A 24390-nucleotide genomic window follows, 5' to 3' on the forward strand; every position below is an offset into this window, starting at 1 on the left:
ATTAGGTTCCTGGGGCTGCCATGACAAATTGTCACAAACTGGGCGGCTTAAAACAATAGAAATTTATTCTCACGGTTCTGAAGGATAGAGGTCTGAAATGTGTCAGTAAGACCATATTCTCATGAAGGCTCTGGGGAGAGTCTGCTCCACGCCTTTCTCTTAGTTTCTCGTGTCACTGGCGTTCCTTGGCTTGCAGCTGTAACTCCTGTCTCTAAGTCCATCATCACTTGCTCTTCTCTCCCTGTGTCTTCACACCAGCTTCTTCTACCGACAACAGTCCTATTGGTCTAAGGGCACATCCTCCCCATATGCCCTCATCTTGACTAATTACATCTGCAATGGGAACGTTTCTTGTGATACGACATCTAAGCTGAAAAAGATTTCTTATTGAGTATGTTATAAGGTCAGTGTAGATTGATCTTTAATCCCTGTACTTTTAAACTTCCGTAGCACTATATAAGAGAGTTCATGTTCATAATAATCAAAGAAGGGTGAATTTTCATCTAACCTATTTCTGCTGAGGAAAATTGCCTGTATCCAAATAATTTTAGCAAAGGTCAAAATGAAGGATCATATTCAATTAGGGGATCATCCAATTCCATTTTGATCAGTTTAATTAAGGTTTTGCTGTGTTGTAGGAAAGAAATTGAACATAGTCAGTTAACATTAAAGTTAAGATATATTATTTCATATGAAATTATTCTTAAAATTAAAGACAATAATGTATCTGTTTGACTTTATGGTACTAATTTAAAGCTCTTTGTATTATAGGGTATAACATTTGGATGACATAACAACCAATATTTATTGAGCTAAGTTGTGTGAGTGTAAGACACTATTTAAATCTCACAGTAACCATAGTACAAACCACAGTGCAACCTCATAGAAAGATTTCAAAACTTTCTCAAGGTCATGTAGTAGTTGTGGTAGGGTGAGAATTCAATACAGATGATGGCTCCATGGTCCTCTACCTCCCCTGCTTAGACATAGCTGTCTTGGCATTGCCCACTGTCTTATCAATTTACAAATGTGATACATACTCAGAAAACTTTCACATATTACACAAATATCTAACACGGAAAGTGAGATCCTACTTTATTTTGCTAGACAGAACCACAGGTAAAGTTTTGATTTATTTAGGGAGATTAGGGAGCAAATATTAACACATAACACAGATTTTAAAATAATATTACATTATACATACTGTTATGCAGCTTGATTTTTTACTTAATAATCTATCTCAGGGCTTTCTGTGTCCGTGAAGGTATATCTACCTGATTCTTTTCAAAACTCAATGTTATTATAGTTTATGGATATACTTTGAATTTATTTAACCATTCTCCAGTTGATGGATATTTGGTTCATTTCAGTTTTCATTGTATAAGAAAATGTTGCATTGCATACCTTACTAGTAGTATTTCTATAGGATATATTTCCAGAAGTGGAATTGTGCTACTGGGTCAAGGAGTTTTAACATTTAGCTTTGAATAATAGTGCAAAGGTGATATTATTTCTGCTCCCACGAATGGTAAAAGAAAGTGCTCATTACCCCATTTTCTCATCAACTCTGGGATGTTAATCAGTCTTTTGAATCTTTGCTAATCAAATAGCCCTCTCCCTGCCCTGCTCAGAAAATATGTAATTAGGTTGTAATTTGGATTTTTTTCAATATCGGTTTTTGGGCAATTTGTATTTTCTTTTCTGTAAGCTGCCTTCTCTTGTCTTTTACCTGTTTTCTTTTATATGTCATTCTTTTATTGGTTTGTAAGACCTTTTTCTTTTGACCATCCAAAAGGACCTTTTTCTTTTTGAACATCTTTGACCATCTTTCTGATCCCCATATAACAACAATAAGGTGTTTAAACTTCTTTCACTTTCAGATCAACCAAGAATGGTCACCTCTTCTACTGTTATGGATTAAAGTTTCTTTTCAGTAATGTAAAGTTGAAGTTTTTGAAATATCTGTGTCGTCATTCACTGTTTGTTTGTATTGCTCCTAACAACAATTTAGAGAAGAATTATGTTTACTTAAGAAAATGTTTATACTCTGTTTGAGAGATCATTTTAGAAAATATTGTCTCATTTACAAGTTTAGCTAATTTCATATTCTTTTCTTACTTCTTCTTTCTTATTTTCTTTTTTTGAACAGGATAATGCTGACTACAGATTATTTCAGAAAACACTCAAATTGTGTCGTTTCTTTGCTAACTCCCTTTTGCACTATACTAAGGTAAGGCTTATTTTTTATAATGTGTAAATGTGAAATCTATAATAAATTACAGATTATCCTGTTTTTGTCATTCCTGCCAAGAACAATATTTTGAAGTTATTTTGTCAAGAGTGCATTTTGTAGTGTTTTTTCTTTTGGTTTAATGTTGTTAATTGTTAAATATTGAATATCTGTTATATCGTTAAAGATGTTACTATCATCATTATTTTTATTCAATTCTCTGAAAAGATTATTTCTGTAAGCATAAATATAAATAAAATTCTGTAAGCACAAATCAATCTTCAGAAGATAATTCAGTTTTCCTTTAAATACTGTTTATAAATTTTTTCTACTATATTTCTGTATTAGCTTGTTGAAGTTTAAATGTTCAAACCTTTCAAACTGTTTAATAATTTTAAGAAGAGCTGCATATTTGGGAGTCATAAGGGTAGCAGTGATAGTTGAAGATATGTGAATAGAAGAGAAGTTATCAAGGCAGATTATTTGGAGAGAAGAGCAGAGAATGCTTACAGCAGCCAGTGAAAGAAACATCATTATAATAGATATTGGTGATTTAAAAAAAAAAACAAAACTGTTGTCCACATTGAATTTTTTTTTATCTTCCTCCTTTTTGAGGAAAAGGTAAGGCTCTCCATGATTGTTTATTATAGTCAGAATGCCATGGCACATTTCCACCCTGTTTGGTGTGCTGCCTGAGTTGGCGCTTCTGGGCAACTGCCACTTACTATAGTTGGCTGCTCCAACCCTGTGTTCCTTGCAGCTGCAGGTGTGTATTTCAGTAGCAGAGGTACATGGTGGGAGGGTCCTGGCACCAGTGGCTTTTATGGGTAGTTACCCATCTGATATTTGCTTGGTATGTGGGCGGCAAAATTGCCCCTAATTATGCTATTTTTAATCAATTCTATCAGGGAAATTTTAAACTTTTAAAAATTAATCATCAGCTTTTTTTCTATATCCTGTAGTACAATAAAAATTATTTCTTTACTTTCTAAGAGATAGGCTAACCATAATGGATAGAGCAGTCACATCTGTACTTGAATCCCAGCCTTGCTGGTTTTTAGCCTTGTGACTTGATCAAGTTACTTGATCCCTTACCTTCAGCTTTCTATTCTGTGAAATGGAGATAATAATCTGTCATAGGATTTTTGAGAGCACTAAAATTAAGTAATGTACCTGAAGTCACTTGCTACCTGTCTGCCGAGCACTTGGTAGGTGCTTAGAAATGATCGCTGCTAATCTTGGTTGTGGTGATCCTTGTAACAGTGAAGAATGTTAGGTGCTTACCCTCATCCTCCTCTTTATTCTCATGCAAGAACTTTTTTTTTTAATGTGGCACATGGAGGATTTTATTTTGCATGGCTTTGTGAGAAGATATGTATAGAAAAGCACATTGTCTAGAAAGAATGAATAGAGTTATTTTATTCTAGGAATTTCTTCCTTTCCTCTCTGATTCCTGCTGTACATTGCACCAGCTTTATCTTCAGATACACAGGTAAGAATGCCATATGGTTATTAAAATGTAACAGTGCCATTTGAACCATGCAAAGGTTAAGGGGATATCATTTTAAAATAAAACATCAAAGTAACATTTCTTAATGTTCTAGTAAACTTTTAATCTGCTTGCTTAAAATAATTAGAGATGGAAGCTTATAAAGAATAGAATCTATGTAAGTTTTACTTATCTTGGTATTCGTAACTAGTCACTTCTTACACCTGAGTGATGAATAATTGGTCTGCTGAAAATACCAAAGGCAAAAAAAAGAGGTTATATATACATTTATGTATTTTTATACTGGCATATTTTTTTTTGTCTTTGTTAATTTTTATTTTATTTCTATGAGATTTGAGTAGTAAACTCCATCTCAAAAAAGAAAGTGAATTCCCAAAAAGTATCATAATTTAGATAGGGGCTAAGTGATATCTGAAATTGACTGTTACCTCAGAAGAGCCCACAGTTTTACACTAAAATAATCTGTCAGCTCATTTATCCAGCAGTCCTCTTTAGTTTTCTAGACCACTTTTTCATACCTCTTCCTCTTCAAACTTCTGTATCTCCAACACCTCCACCCCATTCCTCATTGTCATTTAATGTCCTCACTTTGTCTGTCACTGAGAAAAATGGAAGCAGTCGGAAGAGAACTTCCATATACTCCCTCCAACATCAACTATTCTACCTGTATCTAGGCCCATGTATTCCTTTGTTCCCATGAATGAACTGTCTACACCTGCCTAAGGCCAGCCTCTCCATCTGTGTATTAGATTTCATCCTCTCTCAGATGCTCAGGGACCTCGCTCTACCAATTGTTCCCTTTCCCTCTTGCATGATCAATTTCCCTTTCTCCTAGTCTTTCTCATGAGTATACCGATGTGCCATAATTTTTCCCATCTTAAGAATATAAAAAAAACAAAATCTCTCAACTCTACATCCTCCTCCAAACACTTTCCCATTTCTCTGCCTCTGTTTACAACAAAACTCTTGGAAAAAGTTTTCCAGATCACTATCCCTACTTTCTTTCTTGAAGCTATTCCACTCAGACGTTCCGTTCCACCACTTTAACAAAACATTTCTTGTTAGGGTCATCAATGACCTCCATGTTGCTGCATCCAGTGGTCAATTTTAGGCCTCATCTTATGTAACCTGTCAGCAGTGCTTTACCCTTTCTTTTGAACTCTCTTCTGTTGGCTTCTAAGATACCTCACGCTCGTGGTTCTCTTCTGATCTCACTGGCTGCTGCTTCTGAGCCTCCTCAGCAGGTTCCTCCTCTTCTCCCCACTTCTTTAAGTTGGGTGTGCTCCAGCGCTCAATCTTCAAGCCTTTTCTCCCTCTGTGGTCAATTAATCTCAAGACTTTAAATTTAATCTCTCCCCTTTAATGTCTAACTGCCAATCAGGAAATCTGCACTTAAATTGACCCAAACTGAACTCTTGATTCCTACCCCTTCTTTCCCCACCCCCTATAAAATCTGCTCCTCTTGTAGCTTCCTCATTTCCTTTTAAGTGGCAACTTTGTTCTTCATGTTGATCAGGCCAAAAGGACTTGCTGTCGTCTTCAGTGTTTTTCTCTTGCTCTCATTCCCACATCTGGTCCATTAGCAAATTTTGTCAGTATCACCTTCAGTATAAATATATATATTCAGTATATATATACAGAATCCAACCACTTCTTACCACCTGAACTGCTACCATCTGATCCTGTCCACTGTTATTTTCTTGCCTGGACTTTTGCGAAAGAGCATCCTACCCACTGTCTTTGCTTCCACTCTTGCTTTGCTCCAGTCTTTTCTCCATACAGTAGCCAAAGTGAGTGCTAAAACATAAATTAGATACATGACTTCTCTGCGCAAACCCACAAATGACTCAATTTTCAAACAATTCAACAGAATTTCCTGTCCACCTTACCTTGTTTTATTTTTTCTCTATAGCACTTATTAACATCTACTATATTATGTATTTACATGGTCGCTTGTTTGTTAACTGCCCCATTCATTAGAATATACACTCTATAAAGGCAGTGGCTTTGTATATTCTGTTTACTACTATATCACCCACTCCTGGAAAGGCACATGATACATACATAGGCACTTAATAAACATTTGTCAAATAAATCAATTTAAATACATCTTTTGATTGAAAAACAAATACTTTCTTTGATGCTCAGTAGCAATAGTTCAAGTCTGTGGAGTATCATTACATATATTTTATTTCTATATAAGTCATGCATCACTTAATGATGGGGATATGTTCTGAGAAATGCGTCATTAGGCGATTTTCTCGTTGCGCAAACATCATAGAGTGTCCTTACACAAGCCTAAATGGTATAGACTACTACACACCTGGCTACATATTACTAATCTTATGGGACCACTGTCGTACATGTGGTCCATCATTGACCGAAACATCGTTACGCAGTGTATGACTCTGTGTCTTACCTTACTTATAATTTAATCCTCACAACTCTGAATCAATGTCACAAGTGAAGAAACTGAGGCTCAGGGAGGTCAAATGAAAGAACCAAAGTCAAACTAATAAGAGACTGGTGCTTTCTTCATCACATTACAAAGACCTCTTTATCTTAAGTGCATCCTTTTAAATGCTTTTACCCCTCTAGACAGGGATTTTTCATGTACTGTCAAGTTTGCCACAATTAAAAAAAAAATGGCAAAAAATATTGAATACATATTTTATTTCACATAGGTTTTGACTGAAGTTTAGTTTAAACCCCAGTTACTGAGACATTTCCCATGAAAGTCTTTGCATCTTCCTTCAGTGTTAGTATTCAATTCTTGTAAAGCTCTTGCTTATGAGAAACTGAGCAGTAACTCATAATAGGTTCCACATTCGACCTATTTTAAAACAACTTTTAATAGAAGTAATTATGTTAGAATTTATCAGAAATATCTTTTTATATATGTTTTTACTAGTTAAGATTCATATTTTTACAGTATTTATTAAGGATATCATTGTCAAAATGGTATTAAAATGTATCAAAACAGTAGTATACTCAGTTTTTCTCTAAGATTATAAACTTTTAATTTTATAGAATTATAGTAATATTTAGTTCAGAGGTCTTCATACAGTTATGATGTCAATTCAGTACTTTGAATTTTACTTTATAAAATGCATCATACTTTTTTTATATATTTCCACTGCTAGAAGAACATGTTTACAGTACTTACCTCTACCTAAAATTAGAAGAAAGCTATTAATCAATGAATTTTTTCCCTCCCTTTGCAGCAAGTTTCCTCCAAGCCTGTATGCCGTCAGGATTTCTAAAGCACAGCAGGAGGAAATAGCGGGTGCTTTCCTTCTCACACTGGACCCCCTCATCACTCAGCTTCTCACATTCCAGCCTTTCGTGCAAGTGGTTTTGGACAGTCGATTAGGTAAGTTTCAAAAGAGATTTAGTGTTAAATCCTCTCTTATTAATTATGACACGTTAGAGGCAGGGTTATTTTACCCTTACATAGTCATTCTTTTTTTAAGTTTTAAAAGTTTTATTTAAAATTCTTTCTACTTTTTTTTCTTGGAACATATTTCTCATTTAAAAAAATTATGCCTCTGATTTCTTTATATATCACAATCAGATTTCTGCTGAAAATATTTAGAGTATGTTTTTACCAATTTGGTGTAACTTAATTAATCTGTTTTTTTTACCTATGAGAGCTGCCATGTGAACTACAGTTCCCACAATGTCTACTGCTCGTTGTTATCATGGATAAGCTGCCTGCTCAGCCTGAGGACGTGCAGACCCTGTGGTGCACAGAGAGCCAGGCCTCGGAAACTACGACCAGGTAGCGTATGTGGCCTTGTTTATATCCAGTCATATTATGGATGGTTTAGAATGCCCTCCTGTTCAGAATGATCTAGAAATTCAGTTTTTTCTTATGTCACATGTTCTAGTTAATAGTTACTGTGTAGACCTCATATATGTCGCTGCTTTATAAAAATAGATAAATATATATAAATCCATAACAGATGCTAAAAATATTTAAATTTTGTTCACTGTTTTAGAAAGTACTGTCTAGTAGCCAGTGTTATGAATTTTAGTGTAACAGAGTAAATGTGGTTAGTAACATTTACAAATGAGCTCTGTTAAGTAGAAAGCTAGATACTATATGTTACCTCCTGGGAAATTTCACTTGAATTCATCTTCCTTACCAACACCAGGCTCTACTTTCTTATTCCCTGCATTATTGCTATGCTTTAGTCTTTCACTCTTTCCTTTAGCCCATTCTGGGCACCACTACCAGGTTAGTCTCCCTGAAGCCCAGTTCTGCTTCCTGTTCTCCTGCTCAAAAACTAAAGTGGAATGTCCAGACTCCTCAGCTTTGCATGTAAAGCCCATCCTGTTCTCTCGCCACCTTCTGCTTTTGCTCCTCAGCCTTTTACCTTGTTTTCCACATGCACGCTTCGCTTCTTCAGACTGGTTATTCCTTTCTACCGTCTCACTCAAGCTTTGTCTTCTTTACCTATTTATATTTTGCCTGTTTTTAATTTGTTATTTAAATCTTCTGTGAATATTTCTTAATCCATTTCAATCTTAAAATGACTCCTCCCTATCTGAACTATAATACCTATTTTCTATTTTATATATGTTGTGTGATTTAGCTATTTAAATTTCAAGTTCCTTGATGAATTTTGTCTTTGTATAGTTCAGTACTAAATAAATAGTTGGTAGATGATTAAAAAGAACAAGTACAGGAAAATTCTTCTCCTTTAAGGCATTTCTCTAACAGTGACTGTATTTTATTTATATGGATACATATTCACATATGTTGGAAACTGTTGTTGATACATACCTCTTCAGACATTCTGCTTTGTTAAAATAACCCTCCCTGTGTCATTATTATACCTGCTAATTATGAACTGTTAATAATGTTAGGTTCAATGTTCTCAATTCCCCTGCAGAGTATCTCTACTCAGAGCCATTTTCTACAGTTTTGAGCAGTGTTCTGGTGAGCTCTCTCTGCCCGTTCATTTACAGGGAGTAAGGAGTCAAGGGCAAGCCGAGGGCGCCATCACCTTGTATCAGCATGTCTGTGTTCATCTGTGTGCATTTATTGCTTCCTTTCATCCCTCACTGTTTCCCGAATTGGTAAGTTTGTTACTTGCTGGGCTAAGTGAGATTACACATTTGCCTTCTTTTAATTGAAATTGTGATTCATATACAGAAGAAAGTGTGGGAATAGTTAATGTATATTCTTTTTAAATGTCATTCTTTCAGCTTGCATATTTTACCCTTTAATTCATTTGTATCCTAGAAAATGGTAATCCTAGAGTCCCATAGTATTCAGATATAATATTTAGCTAAAGTATTTGAGAAACATTTTGAGTGGAAAGGTATGGAAAGACAATGTGAGAAGAGGAGAAATATGTAGGATTTTGCTTAATTCAGTTTCATAAAGAAAAGAAGTAGATAATAGTATGCAGTACCGAGTCTCCTATAGATCGTATAATGTAGATTTTTTTAAAAAAGGGATTGTATTAGAAAAGATGTTGAGAAAACTCTAGGAAAAAATTCTTAGAATTTACATAAGGATCATTTAAGATATTATACAATGAGTAGTATCTGGCACCTATTTAATACTGTATTTGAATAGGTAAAGGCAGAAGCAAAAGTATAGGCATGTATATTGTATATATTGTTTGAAAGATTTCAGGCTACTTAGAGAATCTTTGTGGATCCTAGTGATTGAGTTACCACATTTAAAACCACTTTTGAATCTCCATAGCCCAACACAATGCTTAATATACAGTAGGTGCTCAATAAATGTTGAGGGAATGGTAGTGTAGGTTCTTTCAGATACTAGAAAGTAGAGCTTTCCCCTTGAGGATCTGTTATTATTTGGACTGTGATAGTGTCCGGTTTTGTTTTGAGCAATGTAACATCAATGCTGGTATCTTTGTCGTTAGGATGCTGCTCTTTTGAACGCTGTGCTCAGTGCCAGTATGATCACCTCTTTGCTAGCTGTGGATGCGTGGTGCTTCGTTGCTCGGTACAGCATACTTACTTTTTTGGTTTTGGGATTGATTTATAGTAGTGACTAACAGTACATGATTTTATACTTTTAAGTTTATAGAAACATTCTGTCTCAATAATCTTTTAATAGCCCCCCAAACAGTTTGATTTCATATCATAGCACTAAATTAGGAACCGGGTTCCCTCTTTCCTTTCTTTGGTTCAAGTCAATAGGTAACTGTTGCTTAAGTAGTCTTGTATATAACTGCAGTTTAGAATATTTAGTGCTTTATGGAAGTTCTTCTCTTTGCTTTTGTGAATAATTTTATAAAGATTGCCTTCTCTTTCTATCACAGATATGGGTCTGCTGAACTCTGTGCACACCATGTCACCATCGTGGCTCATCTGGTGAGTAGAATTACAAGGCCTAAAACATCCACTTTCCGTGCAGTTCCTTTGAGGATATGATCATCTTAAAGAATGTGAATATTGAAAGGAGAAATAGTGTGGTAGCTAAATTGTTTTGACAGTTTCTTTTTGCTGCATTAATGCTGATGCTATTGAGAGCCATGTACTAGAAACAGTGTAAAACTGGGGAAATTGTCTCATATATTCAAAATTTTATAGAGTACTATTCTTCTGAAAAGAAAGACTGTTAATTGAGAATAAATTTAAAATTGAATACAAAGTAGAAAATAAGAAAAGAGCTAGTTGTAATGTTGATGACATCTAGAGGGAGTTCTTTTCTCCCTCTCTCTTTACTATGACTCAGACAAACTGACTCTTATATTGTTGTATCTCTTTCAGTCAGGATGATTTGAGAGGGACTAAATGTGATAGTGATCCATGCCTTTTGGGAAAAGAAGTAATGCTTTATGAGAGGGTACAAAGAGAATGTGATTTAATGATGATTTATTTTAATCTTTTCAATGTTGACCTTTTTTTGCTTTTAAATTCTGAGATGTTTGATATGTTCCATATAAGATGGTCATGACCTGTTTGTTTTTCGTTCCTGGGCTTTGATGAAGATCTTATGAGTACATGTGTCTTTTCTTTCTTCTTATTGTGTTATGTATTTCTTGGTTTGCCTTTTAAGGATGTTGTAGACTAAATCCAGTGAGGTGTATAATAACCTGAACAGCTGACATCTATGTCTCCATGGCCAATGGTCTGGAGCACTTACCCACTTCACTAAATCCTTAACACATCTTGCACAAAACAGATAGAGTGATTTTTGTGTTATATGTATTATGTCTCCTTTAAATTAAAGTTTTCCTTTAAGTAAAAGCTCTCCTAGTACATTATGATAGGAATTGATTTCCAGAAAATTGAATTTATAAAATCTTTTGATGAAGCTCCAATCTTGAGCTATAACCACCTCTGCATTATTGTACTTAGACCTTAAAAACATTCCATGAATTGTCTTTTAGTAGAATGATTGACAAATCAATTTATCATCAAAATAGTAATTAGACATAGAAATTCCAAAGTGTTGTTTTTAAATATAATGTCGAAATTGTTTTCTCATTATAAAAGTAATCTAGGTTCACGGAAGAAAAAAAATTAAATGAAGAAAACCTTCAAATTACGTTAAAATCACCTATAATCTTACCTCCCGGAAAGAGCTGCTGTTAATATTTTGGCATATAAAAGCTTGTAAAAGCTATGGTTTTAAGTCAGTCACTCTCTCCTCTCTCTCTCGTCTTTTCCCAGATAAAATCTTGCCCTGGAGAATGTTATCAGCTCACCAACCTATCAATACTGTTCAGACGTCTGTTCTTCTTCATGGCCCCACCCCAACAGGCAAGGATCTTTGTCAGCAATTGCTGAGAATTGGATTCGGGCTCTTTTGAAGGCTTTTTTTGTCCTTCGATTTATTCTACATGTAAATGTTAATGTGATCTGAGCATAAATTTTTAGTATGTTGATTGCTTTTCTTACTGCTTTTAGATGGGTTTAGATTTTGATGTTATTAAAGAAAAACCAGAGCTATATAGTAGTTAAAGTGGTAAAAACAGATTTTATTCAAAACTGTTGTGAGGGGAAAAGAGACCTCAGTGTAGAACTGGGCTCAATTCTGAATACAGTATAGACTGGTGGGGATTTATAGTCAAGGAGCAAGGGGTAGGTCAATGGATACAGATTGCTTAGAGGAAGTATCAAGGGTATGGGGTGATTCTGGCTAAACTGACTTGACAAGATTCTTGCTGAACACGGACCACAGTGATCAGATACCAACAGTGAGGGATTCTTTCTAAATTGACTTAGCAGGATTCTTTCTAAAACTGGATGATTCAGGCCCAGCAAGGATGGCGGAAGGTCGAAGCCTAGTTGAGAAAGAGGGCTTAGAAGAGCCTGACTTAGCTTTGGTCTGAGAGAGAGTCTTGGTCAATGACTTTGCTGCAGGCTTAGATAATCATTCCAATTCTGTCTTCCTGAAATATATCTTCCCCCTTGTTTTCATACGTTTAAGATACTTGAAATGAAACGGTTCTTTATTCTTTGCCCCTTTTAACTTATTTTGAAGAGCTAGAATATGACATGCTCTTAATAAAGTTTTTTTTTTTTTTTTTTTTTACCATAAATAAGTTGAACTTTTAGGGGAAAATTGAAAGTATGATGAGCCTTAGTTGTTTGCTGCTGTGAGGAAAACAAAGTCTGCCATGATAGAGGAGATTCTCTAATTAAAGGAACCTGTGGAGCCTAGTGCAGTCCCCGGGACTGGTCACTGGAGCTCCTTTTTTAAAAATACATCTTCCTGGAGTGGGTATGGAGTGGTGGCTATGAAGTGAGGTTCTGTAATATGTTTTTGTTGTTATTGTTGTTAAATTCCTGCATGATTCTAACATGGATACAAGATTAGGAACCACTAGGTTAGTGAAAGGGGTTACAGGCCTTCGTTTGAATCCTGGCTTACTACGACCTTGGGCAAGTCATCCTTTCTGGACATAAGTTACCCTGTCTACAAAGTGGTGGGTATGTGTAACTATTTGGAAACATTCTGTAAGGACAACACTTGTAGTGCCAAGCTTAGAGGGTTGCTCAGTAAACGCTGGGAGTTATTTCTGACTGGAGTGTTTTCCCCAAGTCCGTGTCTGCTTTCCTGTCCTAAAGAGGCTGGCCAGGCACCAGAGGAACCACACCAGCCACCTAGCCCTCTTTCTTGCAGGTCAGAAGCACACAGGGCCCACCTGTTAGCCCTCTAGAAAGTATGTGAGGGCTGCTGTTCTTCCCTCCAAAACTCCAAAAGAGTTGTCAGCTCTAGGTCTCTTCGAATTTTAATACCTTTTATTCCCCATCAGAGGTCTTGCTCTTGGTTCCTGGTCCATTGTTTTTCATAGAGGCCTTGTTAACTGGAACGCCCTTCCTGAAGAAGTGGGACTGGGAAGGGAAAGAGTCCTTGTAACCTCAAGTTTCTCATTTATAAAATAGGAATAAAATTATCCTTTTCCTGAGGTTGTTCTGAAATTTTAACTTTTAGAATAATACAACTCAGAATGAATTAGCTCAAAATGTCTAGAAGCCTTGTTATAAAGAAAGAAGATAAATGCTAGTTTATGTTTAAAGATGTCTTATGTATTTCTCAGTTTTCTACATTTTTCCAGTAATTGAGGCTATCAGATATGTAAATTATGGATAAATGAGGGGTTACTTTTAATTTTTTTCTTCAGTTATCAAATACTGATTTCCTGCTATGGTCAAGTTACTGTGCTAAAATTTAAAATTAAAGGACAAACCTGAATTTGAATCTCTGTTCTGAGAGTCCTTGAGAGAGTTAGTTAATCTTAAAATTGAGATACTGGTGCTCAGATGGCAGTTGGAGACTTGAGGAGATACAGAATGTGCATCTGCACGAAGTGAACATCTGATAAGTGTTAGTTCTTTTCCCACGCTCAGCTCTTTTTCCTTTTCCTGTAAGATATGATCCCTCCTCTTGAAGGACGGAGGGAACTGATACTTTTTGAGACTTTAAGATGGACCGGGCTTTGTACTGGGCACTTTAATTCTTTTAGTCCTTAGATCAGCCTTGTAGGATAGATATTATGTCCATTTTACAGAAAAAGAAACTAACTCAGGGAAATTAAAGAACTTCCCCAAACTTACTTGTGATAAACAGCTGAGCTGGAATTCAGACCAGATCTGTTACTCCAAAATCCAGGCTTTTCCCACTGCTCCAGTATTCTTTTTCAACTGTTCTTTATGTGGTAATTTCAGGACCCTCCCCTGTTTGTGGGGTGTTGCCTCCTTACCCCTTTAACCATAGGAAATCTGCTTTTATTGTTTAGGTGTTATAAAGCTTGCTCATAAATTAATTTTTAATAGTGTTTTGTTGCTTAAAATAAAAACTTGGAAACCACTGCACTATGTCAGGGCATCTAGTCCTAGTAGAAATTATAAATCTATAAAAATGCTCATAATAAAAGGTGGTACGTGATGAGTGCCAAAACTGAGGCACAGATGGGGTTTGGTTGGGTGTTCATAGCTTAGACGATCATTTCTGGGAGGTACGGTGTGGGAACAGGTAGGAATGGAGAAGTTCTTGGAGCTGGTGGCCTTTGAGATACAAACTGAAGAATAGTGACAGTGGAAGGGAGGTGGGGACAGTAGCAAAGGTGAGAAAGCACAGGCTAGGGAGAAAAGGAGGGGCAAGTAGTGAACCCGGAATTAATTATTCAGTTCATTTGCATACAAGATGTATCCCTTTTTTTTAAGATTTTTCATTTTTTCCTTTTTCTCCCCAAAACCCCCTGGTGCATAGTTGTATATTTTTAGTTGTGGGTCCTTCTTGTTGTGGCATGTGGGACGCCGCCTCAGTATGGCCTGATGAGCGGTGGGTGCCATGTCTGTGCCCAGGATCCAAACTGGCGAAACCCTGGGCCGCTGAAGTGGAGCGCACGAATTTAACCACTTGGCTGTGGGGCCAGCCCTAAGATGTATCTTTTTTTTTTTTAAGATTTTATTTTTCCTTTTTCTCCCCAAAGCCCCTTGGTACATAGTTGTGTATTTTTAGTTGTGGGTCTGTCTAGTTGTGGCATGTGGGACGCCGCCTCAGCGTGGCCTGACGAGCAATGCCATGTCCATGCCCAGGATTTGAACCTGTGAAACCCCGGGTCGCCAAAGCAGAGCGCATGAACTTAGCCACGGGGCTGGTCCCAAGATGTATCTTTTTAAATATTGAAATAAAAACCCAGATTTTCTATCAGTGGTGCAGCATTAACATAAATGAAAATAGTTAAATCCCAGTACAGTGATATTTTACTTAAAAAAAAGAAACACCTTTCTTTTTTAAGTGATAGTTTTGAGGGAAATGCCAGTATATATAGAGAGAGTAAAATGCGTTTTCTGTTTCAATATGGAGAGTAATTATTGAGTATCCTGTTATTTCTTTTAGTGTGTAACTATTAATAGTAATCTTGTTTTATAGAAACAAGCAAAAGTACAAGGAGGTTACCTAACTGAAGGGAAAGGGTTTAATATGCCTGATTTAAAGCACACTGGTAGTTGTGCTTTTTTGTGCTTTTCGTGTAAAGTAAAAATTACTATATGTATTTATGTTTTAAGCCCACTGGTGTGTTTTTTCTCTCTTCTCAGTTTTAAGGGGGGGAAGTCGTAATTCTCTATGAATTATTCCCTTATACTTCACTCTTTGTAAAGTATTGTCATTACTAGCAGTTTTAAATCTTTAAAATTGTGTTGAGACCAGGGTTTTCAAACTCAGAATAGTAAATAAATCAGTCTTTCTGTGTAATAAATTTTGGCAACATTTACCCTTTTATATTTTCCAAGGCATTGTTATTTATGGTTTCTATTTTGGGAGGGGAACTAGTTCATTCACTCACTGGACTTGATTGTAAAGAAGGATCATGTTTGAACTGGTGTCATCAGTTGGGGCAGTTCTCTCGGCTTTCCTGATGCAGTCTGGTCTCGGGACTATAGCGGCTGCTTGTGACACACAGCTCCTCGAGGGATCCATTTTTCTGGCTTTAGCAGCTGTCGCAAAAGATAGGCACATGATTTCTCCCTTGTTTTGACAGCTAAATATTTTCTGCAAACAAAATAAAATTCAAATAAAAATATAGTATGTAACAGGAAAGTTTCTCTGTCAAATTTAATAGCATGGGGTTTTTTTTCATTTTTGATGTAGGAAAACTTTTCATTCAATAAGTACATTTTGGATATCATAAATTGAATTCTTCTTAAAAAATTACATTAATAGACTTTTAGCTGGGTTATGCTTAATTTAGTAATTAAGTGTACCATTCATTTTGCTGTTTTTCCACCAGAAACTAATTTAAGCTTTTAACTGTTTAGAACTTTTCTTTTCCATTTTTATCTAGTCTGTTGACACTTCATTTTGACAAAACAGAACTGTCTTTCTGGTAACCTGGCACACACTTTGAATTGTTATCTCAGTGGTAGAATGCATTTGCCAACCACACTGTTCTGGACTGGTGGCTCATTTGTGAAATGAATTTTGTATGCTGTCTGAAGGAGAGCAGAGCCAACTAGCCCACTGGAGAGCTGAACTTAACAGCCTTTGCTTCTTTAAATCCTCAGCTGCAGTCGGCTGAGATAACAGCAGGCCACAAAGGTTGGCTGAATCAGTCTAGTTGGCATATTTTGGAATATTACTTTTGACTTTGCAAGGTGATGAGGACACAAGTTCTTAGGAAAATAATAGATTTATTGGGTAGGGATATGATAAAATAGCTGAGATGACTAATAATGAAATACATTATTTAACACTTCATAGTGCATTAATATTGCGTTCTACTTAAACTGTGTTTGCCATTTTGGAAACAAATACAACAACAACAAAAATAATGTGTGTTCATTTAAGTCACCTTGATCTGGTACCTTGTGAGATTACTATTCAATTAAAGACTTTTTAAAAATACTAAATATGGAAGCTAGTACTTAGCTTCTGTGCATCTGTTCATCAGACTGTCTCATGTTTGTTACTCTTGTTTCTCTAACAATTTATTTCAGGTGGAGTTTATCCAAAAATTTCCCCCTAAAGAAGCAGAAAATCTGCCCCTGTGGCAATGTATTTCCTTCCAGGCATTACCTGCTGAGCTAAGGAAACAAACTGCACATGAGGTCTCCGGGGTGGGCACGGCACAGTGTAAGAAGTGGCTGCGTGGCACGCGCACTCTGGGAGAACTGGAGTCTCTGGTAAGATCACCATTTTGATTGATCTGAGTCATTCGGTAGCTGTTTATAGAGCACTGTTTTAGGTCCTGGGGATGGGTTGTTAATAAGATGGACATAGTCTCTGCCCTCGGGTTAGAACCCAGCAAGGTTTTCAGATTTCTACCTTATAAAAGGGTCTGTGAGAAACTTACCATTATCTTGATGGATGTAAATTATATTGGGGGAGGTGGTTGTAACTCAAAACACATCAGAACAACATGAAACATTATGAAAAACTTCATTTGTAGTCTTTTTCTGCCACATCTCTGGATTAGGCAGACATGATTCTTTTATTTGACGGGATATAACCCTCATTTTATATAGACCTACTCTGACCCTTTATGTACCTTTCTGTTTAGAATGCTTCCTTTTAAAATAATAAGATAAAAAAGAAATTCGTCTGTAAGAAGTAAAAAATGGTTTTTAAAATGTATTGACTGAATATAGTACATGTAGTTGAATTTTCCAGTTTAGCGTTCATTTGCTCGTTCATTTGCTCATTCATTCAGCAAAGGTATTTTGAGTGCTCTCATGTGCCAAGCTCTGTGCTAGGCATTGGGGGTATATCAGTGAACAAAACAAACAGAAATGCCTCCTCTCCTGGCCTTGCATTCTAGCTGAGCTGTGGACAGTGAAATAAGTAATAAATATACATTTATGTAGATATCACTTTGTGATAAGTGGAGAAAAGTCAAGCAAGGATGGGGACAGGGCATTCGAGGGGTTGGGGGCCTACTTGCAATTTTAAATTCAGGGTGTTCTCAGGGCATACATTTCCATATGAGTGTAAAAGTTCCAATACTCTGTTATAGAATGGCACTTGACCGTGATCATCAAGATAATTTAAAACGTTTACATATATCCAAAGGAAATATAAGTTTTTCTGTGCCTTTATTTTGGGAAAACTATTAAATACCTTGTTAGGAGTAGGTTAAATTGTTCTGGTTTTGCATTTATTGTGCACTAATTTCTATAGTAAAGACAAAAAATCTTTTGTATTAGGTAAAATAAAAGCACCTCTTTTCAAAAATGAATAAATCTTTGCTCTATGACCAAAACTTTAGTTCAGCAGATCATTCAACATGTTTATTTGTAAAAGGAAATAAGTCAATCTTAAATAAAGAACTGTGTGGTAATTACATAAAATTATGTGGTGGTTGAAGTCTAATGGATTGTTGCCAATCTTTACATTCTCCTATGGCCATCGCTTTACTCCCACCACCAACCAGCCCCATTCCTGACCAGAGAGGGAGATTTGATATATAGAATCCAGAAAAGATTGTTTTTAGTTTCAAATTCTAGATTGTGTATGTCTTAAGTACTGTATTTGCTTATTGCAAATACACCTGTTTAATGCAGTGTTTGCTGAGGAACTTTAATTATGGAACAACAGCAACAATAAAAATCTAGTAACTTAAAAAGATTGCTAGGTGCATAATGTGAAAAAAATGGTAGAATTTTTGGTTGGTGAATATTATAAATTAGTTCAATCATACTATTTGTATCAGACCTATTTATTAAAATACAATGCTGTTTCCATTTCATTATTAAATTTTCAACCTAAAAGGAAAAAGGTTTATTTAGAAAAATGAAGCAAATGTTTCTGAGTATAAGGAAAGGTCATTTTAATAAAATATACTTGTATTAAAGAGATAGCTGAAGAGATGGCTCTGAGTCTTAGGAATAGAGTCCTCCGTGGGTTTCGCTGAGGAGTAGGCCCCAGCTCCTTTAGGCTGGGGTCTAAACGCAGGGCCTTGCCCCGTCTCCCCTCAGAACACGGTGCTCTCTGCTTTGCTTGCTGTTTGTCAGTCTGCTACTGAAGCTCTGGATATTGGACAACAAACTGCAGTTGTGGAAGTTGGGAGTCAGCTTTGGAGTTTTTTAAACGTTAAACTGGTAAGGAAAGCAACTGATCATTTCCCTGAAGAACATAAAATATTGCAGAAAGAGAGTAGTACTGAAATGTCCCTGTAGAGTAAAACGTAGCTCATTTGTTTAGGTGCTTGGCAGAACTTGTGATTAGAACCTTCTCTGTCAGCCAGTTCTTTTTAAGAGTGTGGTGGAATTAGTAAAACTAGAACCTAGTAAAGTGACAGTGACAGTCCAGCTAATTATTTTCATGAACAGTTGGACCCTATTTAAAAAAAAATCTCTTCCCCTATTGTTTGTCTTCTCTTTTGGGTTAGTGTAGCCTGTTTCTGTGATTCTAGGGTCTTTTATAAAATCTTTTGGGCAATGGAGACTGATCCGGCTTAAAGGTGGGAGGGGCGAGTGGATAGATATGGCTAATTTGTATTCCTCTTCCCTAGAAAAGCCAAAAAGCCAAGTGATGATTGGGTTACAATTAAAATGATACGTCTTCCACAGATTATTGTAGTTTAAAAATCTAACTATGATGAGGCTGGCCCCATGGTCTAGTGGTTAAGTTCATGTGCTCTGCTTCAGTGGCCCAGGGTTTGCGTGTTTGGATCCCAGACATGGACCTACACACCACTCATGAAGCCAAGCTGTGGCGGCATCCTGTATGCAAAATAGGGGAAGATTGGCACAGATCTTAGCTCAGGGACAATCTTCTTCAAGTAAAAAGAGCAAGATTGGCAATATATGTTAGCTCAGGACCAATCTTCCCCACCCCCCCCCAAAAGTCTAAATATGATGTTTGTTTTCTTTCACTAAGTAGAAATAAATGTATGACCTCTGATTGTCCCAGCCAGTGGAAGCTGAAGCCAACATTCACGCTTTGGGAAATAATAGAAATGGTTTTGCAGATGTTTTGTCATTAAAGTTTATGGATGGTCAGATTTCCCTCCCTACTACAGTATTTTGACTTCAACAAGTTCTTTTCCCTGATCCTCACAAATCGTTTAATAAATGTTCATTGAGGATCTCTCTACTGGTGATACAGCTTACAATATCATGACAGAAACGTTTATGGAGAAGAGAAGTGGAATTTTAAGAAGACTAAGGAATGTACAAGCTTTTCAGTGACAGACAAAAGAATTAGATCCCCACCCAAGGTAAATCTGGGTCTGAATCATGGTTCTGCTTTTTCCTAGCCATGTGATCTTGAACAAATTATTTAATCTCTCTGCCCCTTTTTCTTATTAGTAAAGTGAAGGTAATAATATCTATCTCAGAGTTGTAAGGTATTAGTGAGGTAATAAATAGAAGCACTTAGCATACTGCCTGGTATATAACAAATACTTGTTAAAAAGTTGCTGTTCTCATGTAATTGCACATTTTCACCAAAATCATTTTGTGTTTCTTATTTAAGGTGACAGGTCAACCTTATGTTCAACAGACATTCAACCTTTTACTTCCACTGTTGGGATTTTTCATTCAAACTCTAGATCCCCAGCTGATATGTCAGGTAAGAACATGGAGAAAGTTGATCCTTGGTTTGCTGAGGACCTTGTTAAACTGGTATGACTTAAAGTAACTTTCTAGAAACAGTCGTTTTTAATGATTTGTTGCCTGGTTTCCTTGTCTCTCCTTTCCTGTTGAACTGAATGTAAACGTCACAGAATCGCTTGTCCAGGGATGTTTCCTCAGTGCTCCTCTTTCTTTTTTGTAGTATTGTTGGTTACACTGGACTGTCAATTCAGCCTCCGTCGGTTCTTATCCTATCTCCCTGATACTGAATAGTCGAAAGTTTTTGTTATTGCTGTTAACTGCCCAAGAAGAATCCCTGGGGTTAGGAGTCATAGTTCATGTGTGAGCCCTGCATTCACAGCATTTTCAAAGGCGTTTCAGCAGCTGTGGGAGTGTGGAGTAAAACCAGCATCGACTGCCGGATCATCCTCATTGTTTCTTTGAAGAAATACAATGATTTTGAAGGAAGAGCACTACTGAATTTTCTCTCTGGCCCCAGCTTGCATGGCTGGAACAGGCAGAACTGGGGTCGCTGTCTGGGGGAATCCTTGTGGTGTTGCCTCAGTTACACCCCGCCTTTGGAGGTTCTGAGCCAATGCAGAGAGAAAAGGGGAAAGGCCTTCATCTTCTCTGAAGTGGTTGAGAGGCTTTGGAATGAGTCCATACTGGACAGAATTGATCCCCAAATCAAGAGTTGACTTAAACTTACACTCACATAAAAAACAGAAACAGAAACTGTTACGAGGTAAAACTAACTCTTCCTGTTGAGGGTGACGGAAGAACTAATACCCTGTCACAGTAGATGGGGGGAAGTGAGACTTGTAATGCTTTGTGTTTAGTCGTTCTGGTTAGTGGTTGTGTACATGAAGAACTCAGCATTAACAGACATTTACTAATTAGGTATATTTTTAAATTACTGTATGTGTAACATGGATTACTAAATTATATAGAACGAGAATATGGTAGAATAATTGACTCAATTTTGTTGATTCTGAAGGTTCTATTTCTTTTTTGAAAAATTAACTACTGATAACTTTTATATAATTGTACCTACCTTTAAAAAACCCAAATAACTAAAGTTGTAAAAATTCAGTGTAAGTAAATTGTTCATTTAGGCCTTGCTTCCTTTACAGAAGACTTTTATCTCAGTGTTCCTTTAAATCAGGGGTCAGCAAACTAGGGCCTCCTGGCGAGATTCTGTTCTCCTGTTTCCAGCACAAGAGCTAAGGATGACTTTTACAATGTTTAAAGGTTTGTAGAAGAAAAAATGCAAGAGGGAACATGTTGCCTCCAAAGCCTAAAGCCTAAAATGTTACCCTCTGGCCCTTTACAGAAAGTCTGTGCAAACCTGCTCTAAAGTAATGAACTATTCTCAACTAGAATTTAAAATGTGATTTTTAAAGATTTGAAAGAAGAGCACTTTTTTTTTTTTTTTTTTACAATGGTTGTTAGGATGACTGCTCTTAATAATTGACTCAGTTGTTAGATAGTTTTATTCAAATTTCACCCGTGGAGTTTCGGTTTTATGGAGTGTTCGTCTATACTGGGTTTTGTTTTGTTCCCCTCCCCACACACCTATGAAAATCTGTCATGTCTACAAAATGCTTGTTTTCGTATGTAACCGTTCTTCGGTCTTTGCCTCTGTAGGTAGTAACTTTGCAGACCTCTCTACTTAGACTAGAGCCCCCTGACCACGTTCGTTTGGCAGTGCTCGATTTTGTATCTTCTCTAGGAAAACTTTTTATACCTCAAGCTATCCAGGTAATACTCTCTTAATTCTGTTGTTTTCGGGTTAACAAAATCTCTGTAAGAGTTACTGCTGACTAAGGGATTTTTAGGCTTTTAATTGCTGGAATTCTGTGGCAAGAGGATGACTTTGTCAAAACTGAAGTCATTTTGAGTTTTTTCTTTTAGAAAAATATTTCTAGAGTTGGCTGTAGTCTGAGATTCTCATCCCAGTTGGACTCTAGCACACAACGTTCCTGAGGACGGAAAACGTATTTATGACTTCTGGGGGACAGTGTATAATGGGGAAACGGGGTAGTTTATCAAACTTAGTCTCTTGGTTTTATATCCATGAAAGGGACCTTGTTTGCAGCATTTTCAAATATAGTCTTAAAAAACAAAGTATATATAGTTGACAAATAGCTGTGTATTTACAAAATTGTACTGTACGTGCCTGGCAATACATTTCCACTGAATTTTACAACATACTTCACACGAGAAGATCATCCCCTAATTGAGTTTTATTCCTTATTACTGTGGTCAAAACACAATTCTAGACAGCTTTTTTTTCATCTCCATGGGAGAGACTATAAAAAGAGCTCACTCAGGAGAATTTTTATGTAATTAGAGCAAAAACATGATGGACATGTTGATTAAACTCCGTACATGTTGATAAAAATCTTTGAAACTAAAAATGTAATTGGTTAGTTTCTAAAGGGCTCTCTTACTTGTTCACAGGTAATGATACCATACCATTTGTTTTCATCATGTGAGGTTATGTCTCATGAGATAGGTGTGGACATTGACAGCTTCTCTTCAACTCTCTGGACAGAAGTATCCAAAGATACTTGCATTTGAGCTATCTTCTTTTTAGCGTAAAATAAATGTATTCCAAAATTCTGTTTCATTCGTGCATAGCTGCAGACCCTGGCGGGCCCAGAAGTTGTGAAACAAATCTTTTATTAGCAGAAATTACCTTACATATTCCCAGGAAGATATATATTCCCAGGAGTGAAGTTAAGGCCTGAAGAAATTTTGGGGATTCATCAGCATATAAGAGGGATTTCAAGCCATGAGATGAGACTGATTCATTTATTATTCAAGAAAAAATTGAGTTCTTGCTGTGTGTCTGGTGCTGTTTTAATCACTGGGGACTCAATAGTGAACCGAAGTAATAAATACCCCCCTGCAGCCTGTTGAGAGGCAGCAGGCTAATAAAGTGGTGATATATGTAGTATATTGAATGAAGTGAGTGCTATGGAGAGGAAGAAAGCAGGAGGGGGAAGGGAGTGTGTGTATGTGGGGGTACAGTTTTAAATGGGTCCTCACCAAGGTGACATGTGAGTAAAAACCTGAAGCTAAGGGAGGAGGCCACGGAGGTATCCAGGGAAAGCGCCTTCCGAGCAGGGGAAATAGTAAGTCAGAGCCTGTGAGATGAGAACAGGCCTGGTGTATTGAGGGAAGCCAGGAGAGCTAACGCGGAGTAGTGGGGCTTTGCAGGCCAGCGTAAAGACTTTGGGTTTTACTCTGAGGGAAATGGGAAGCTATTGGAAGGATCTGAGCAAGAGTGACATGACTTAACATATGTTTTAATACGGGTTCACTGGGACAGAATTATGGAAATTTGACAACATTAGGAATAGCGAATGTACTCTCCTGAGGTTTGCCTCTATTTAATAAAGTTTCTCTTTTTAGGACAAAATTCTGCCCAACCTGTCTTCTATTTTTGCCTTACTGCTGACTGACAGGAATTGGCTGCTAGAACAACACACCTTGGAGGCATTTACTCAGTTTGCTGAGGTAATTATAAGACCTATCTATGACAGTGACCTCCAAAATATTTTAACATTTCGGATATTCCAGAACATTCCAAAAACATTTACTGAGCTCCTTTTGTATCTTAGTTATAAAATTTTCTGTTAGAGGAGGTATTACTAATCATCTATTTTACAGGCTCTAAAAATGAGGCATAGAGAAATGAAGTGTAGGTTATAACAACCAGAACAAACATTCAAACCAGATCTAGTGACTTAGGCACTGTCTTCCAGATGGTGTTTTTGAGTTGAATGATAATACGTTTCATCTCAAACTATCCCAGTGGTGAGGTTGACGACCACAGGCCTGTTAGTCCGGTTCTGTGGAGAAGACAACCCTGACGTGGCTTGCTCCTTTTCCTGCCTGTCGCTGTGCAGTCATGCCCTTGGTCCTAAGGGGCCCAGAGACGTCAGGATGACTGGGCAGAAGTAATTAAAGCTTACAACTCTACCTGTGAGGAGTTCATACTGCATTATCCTAAGGCACCCTGAAAGAACTATGAGCTTGTCTTGAGTATCGTCTGGCACTATTTTGAGTTAAAATGCACTTTTGACTAAGGTAGTTCTTAAAACTCCTGTATTTGTCTTTGCAAGTT

At 36.8% G+C, this 24390-nt stretch overlaps 1 protein-coding gene across 8 annotated transcripts in view; it reads left to right on the plus strand.

Annotated features, from left to right (window-relative positions):
* Positions 1–24390, plus strand: part of FIRRM (FIGNL1 interacting regulator of recombination and mitosis) — a 39251-nt gene that overhangs the window by 12252 nt on the left and 2609 nt on the right. For 2 of the 8 annotated variants that reach the window (XM_070266640.1, XM_070266642.1), the window contains 13 exons: positions 2150–2230; positions 3658–3722; positions 6965–7113; positions 7392–7521; positions 8639–8825; positions 9644–9726; positions 10046–10097; positions 11403–11492; positions 16680–16865; positions 18657–18779; positions 20158–20253; positions 21903–22016; positions 23676–23780. In XM_070266640.1, the coding sequence (XP_070122741.1) occupies positions 2150–2230; positions 3658–3722; positions 6965–7113; positions 7392–7521; positions 8639–8825; positions 9644–9726; positions 10046–10097; positions 11403–11492; positions 16680–16865; positions 18657–18779; positions 20158–20253; positions 21903–22016; positions 23676–23780 (1461 nt within the window). Of the gene's footprint in view, positions 1–2149; positions 2231–3657; positions 3723–6964; positions 7114–7391; positions 7522–8638; positions 8826–9643; positions 9727–10045; positions 10098–11402; positions 11493–16679; positions 16866–18656; positions 18780–19766; positions 19901–20157; positions 20295–21902; positions 22017–23675; positions 23781–24390 lie in introns of those variants that run through there. The other 6 variants (XR_011438462.1, XR_011438461.1, XR_011438463.1 and 3 more) reach the window with 6 other exon arrangements.

The sequence above is a fragment of the Equus caballus genome, chromosome 5 (genome assembly GCF_041296265.1).
Source record: "Equus caballus isolate H_3958 breed thoroughbred chromosome 5, TB-T2T, whole genome shotgun sequence".
NCBI lineage: Eukaryota > Metazoa > Chordata > Mammalia > Perissodactyla > Equidae > Equus > Equus caballus.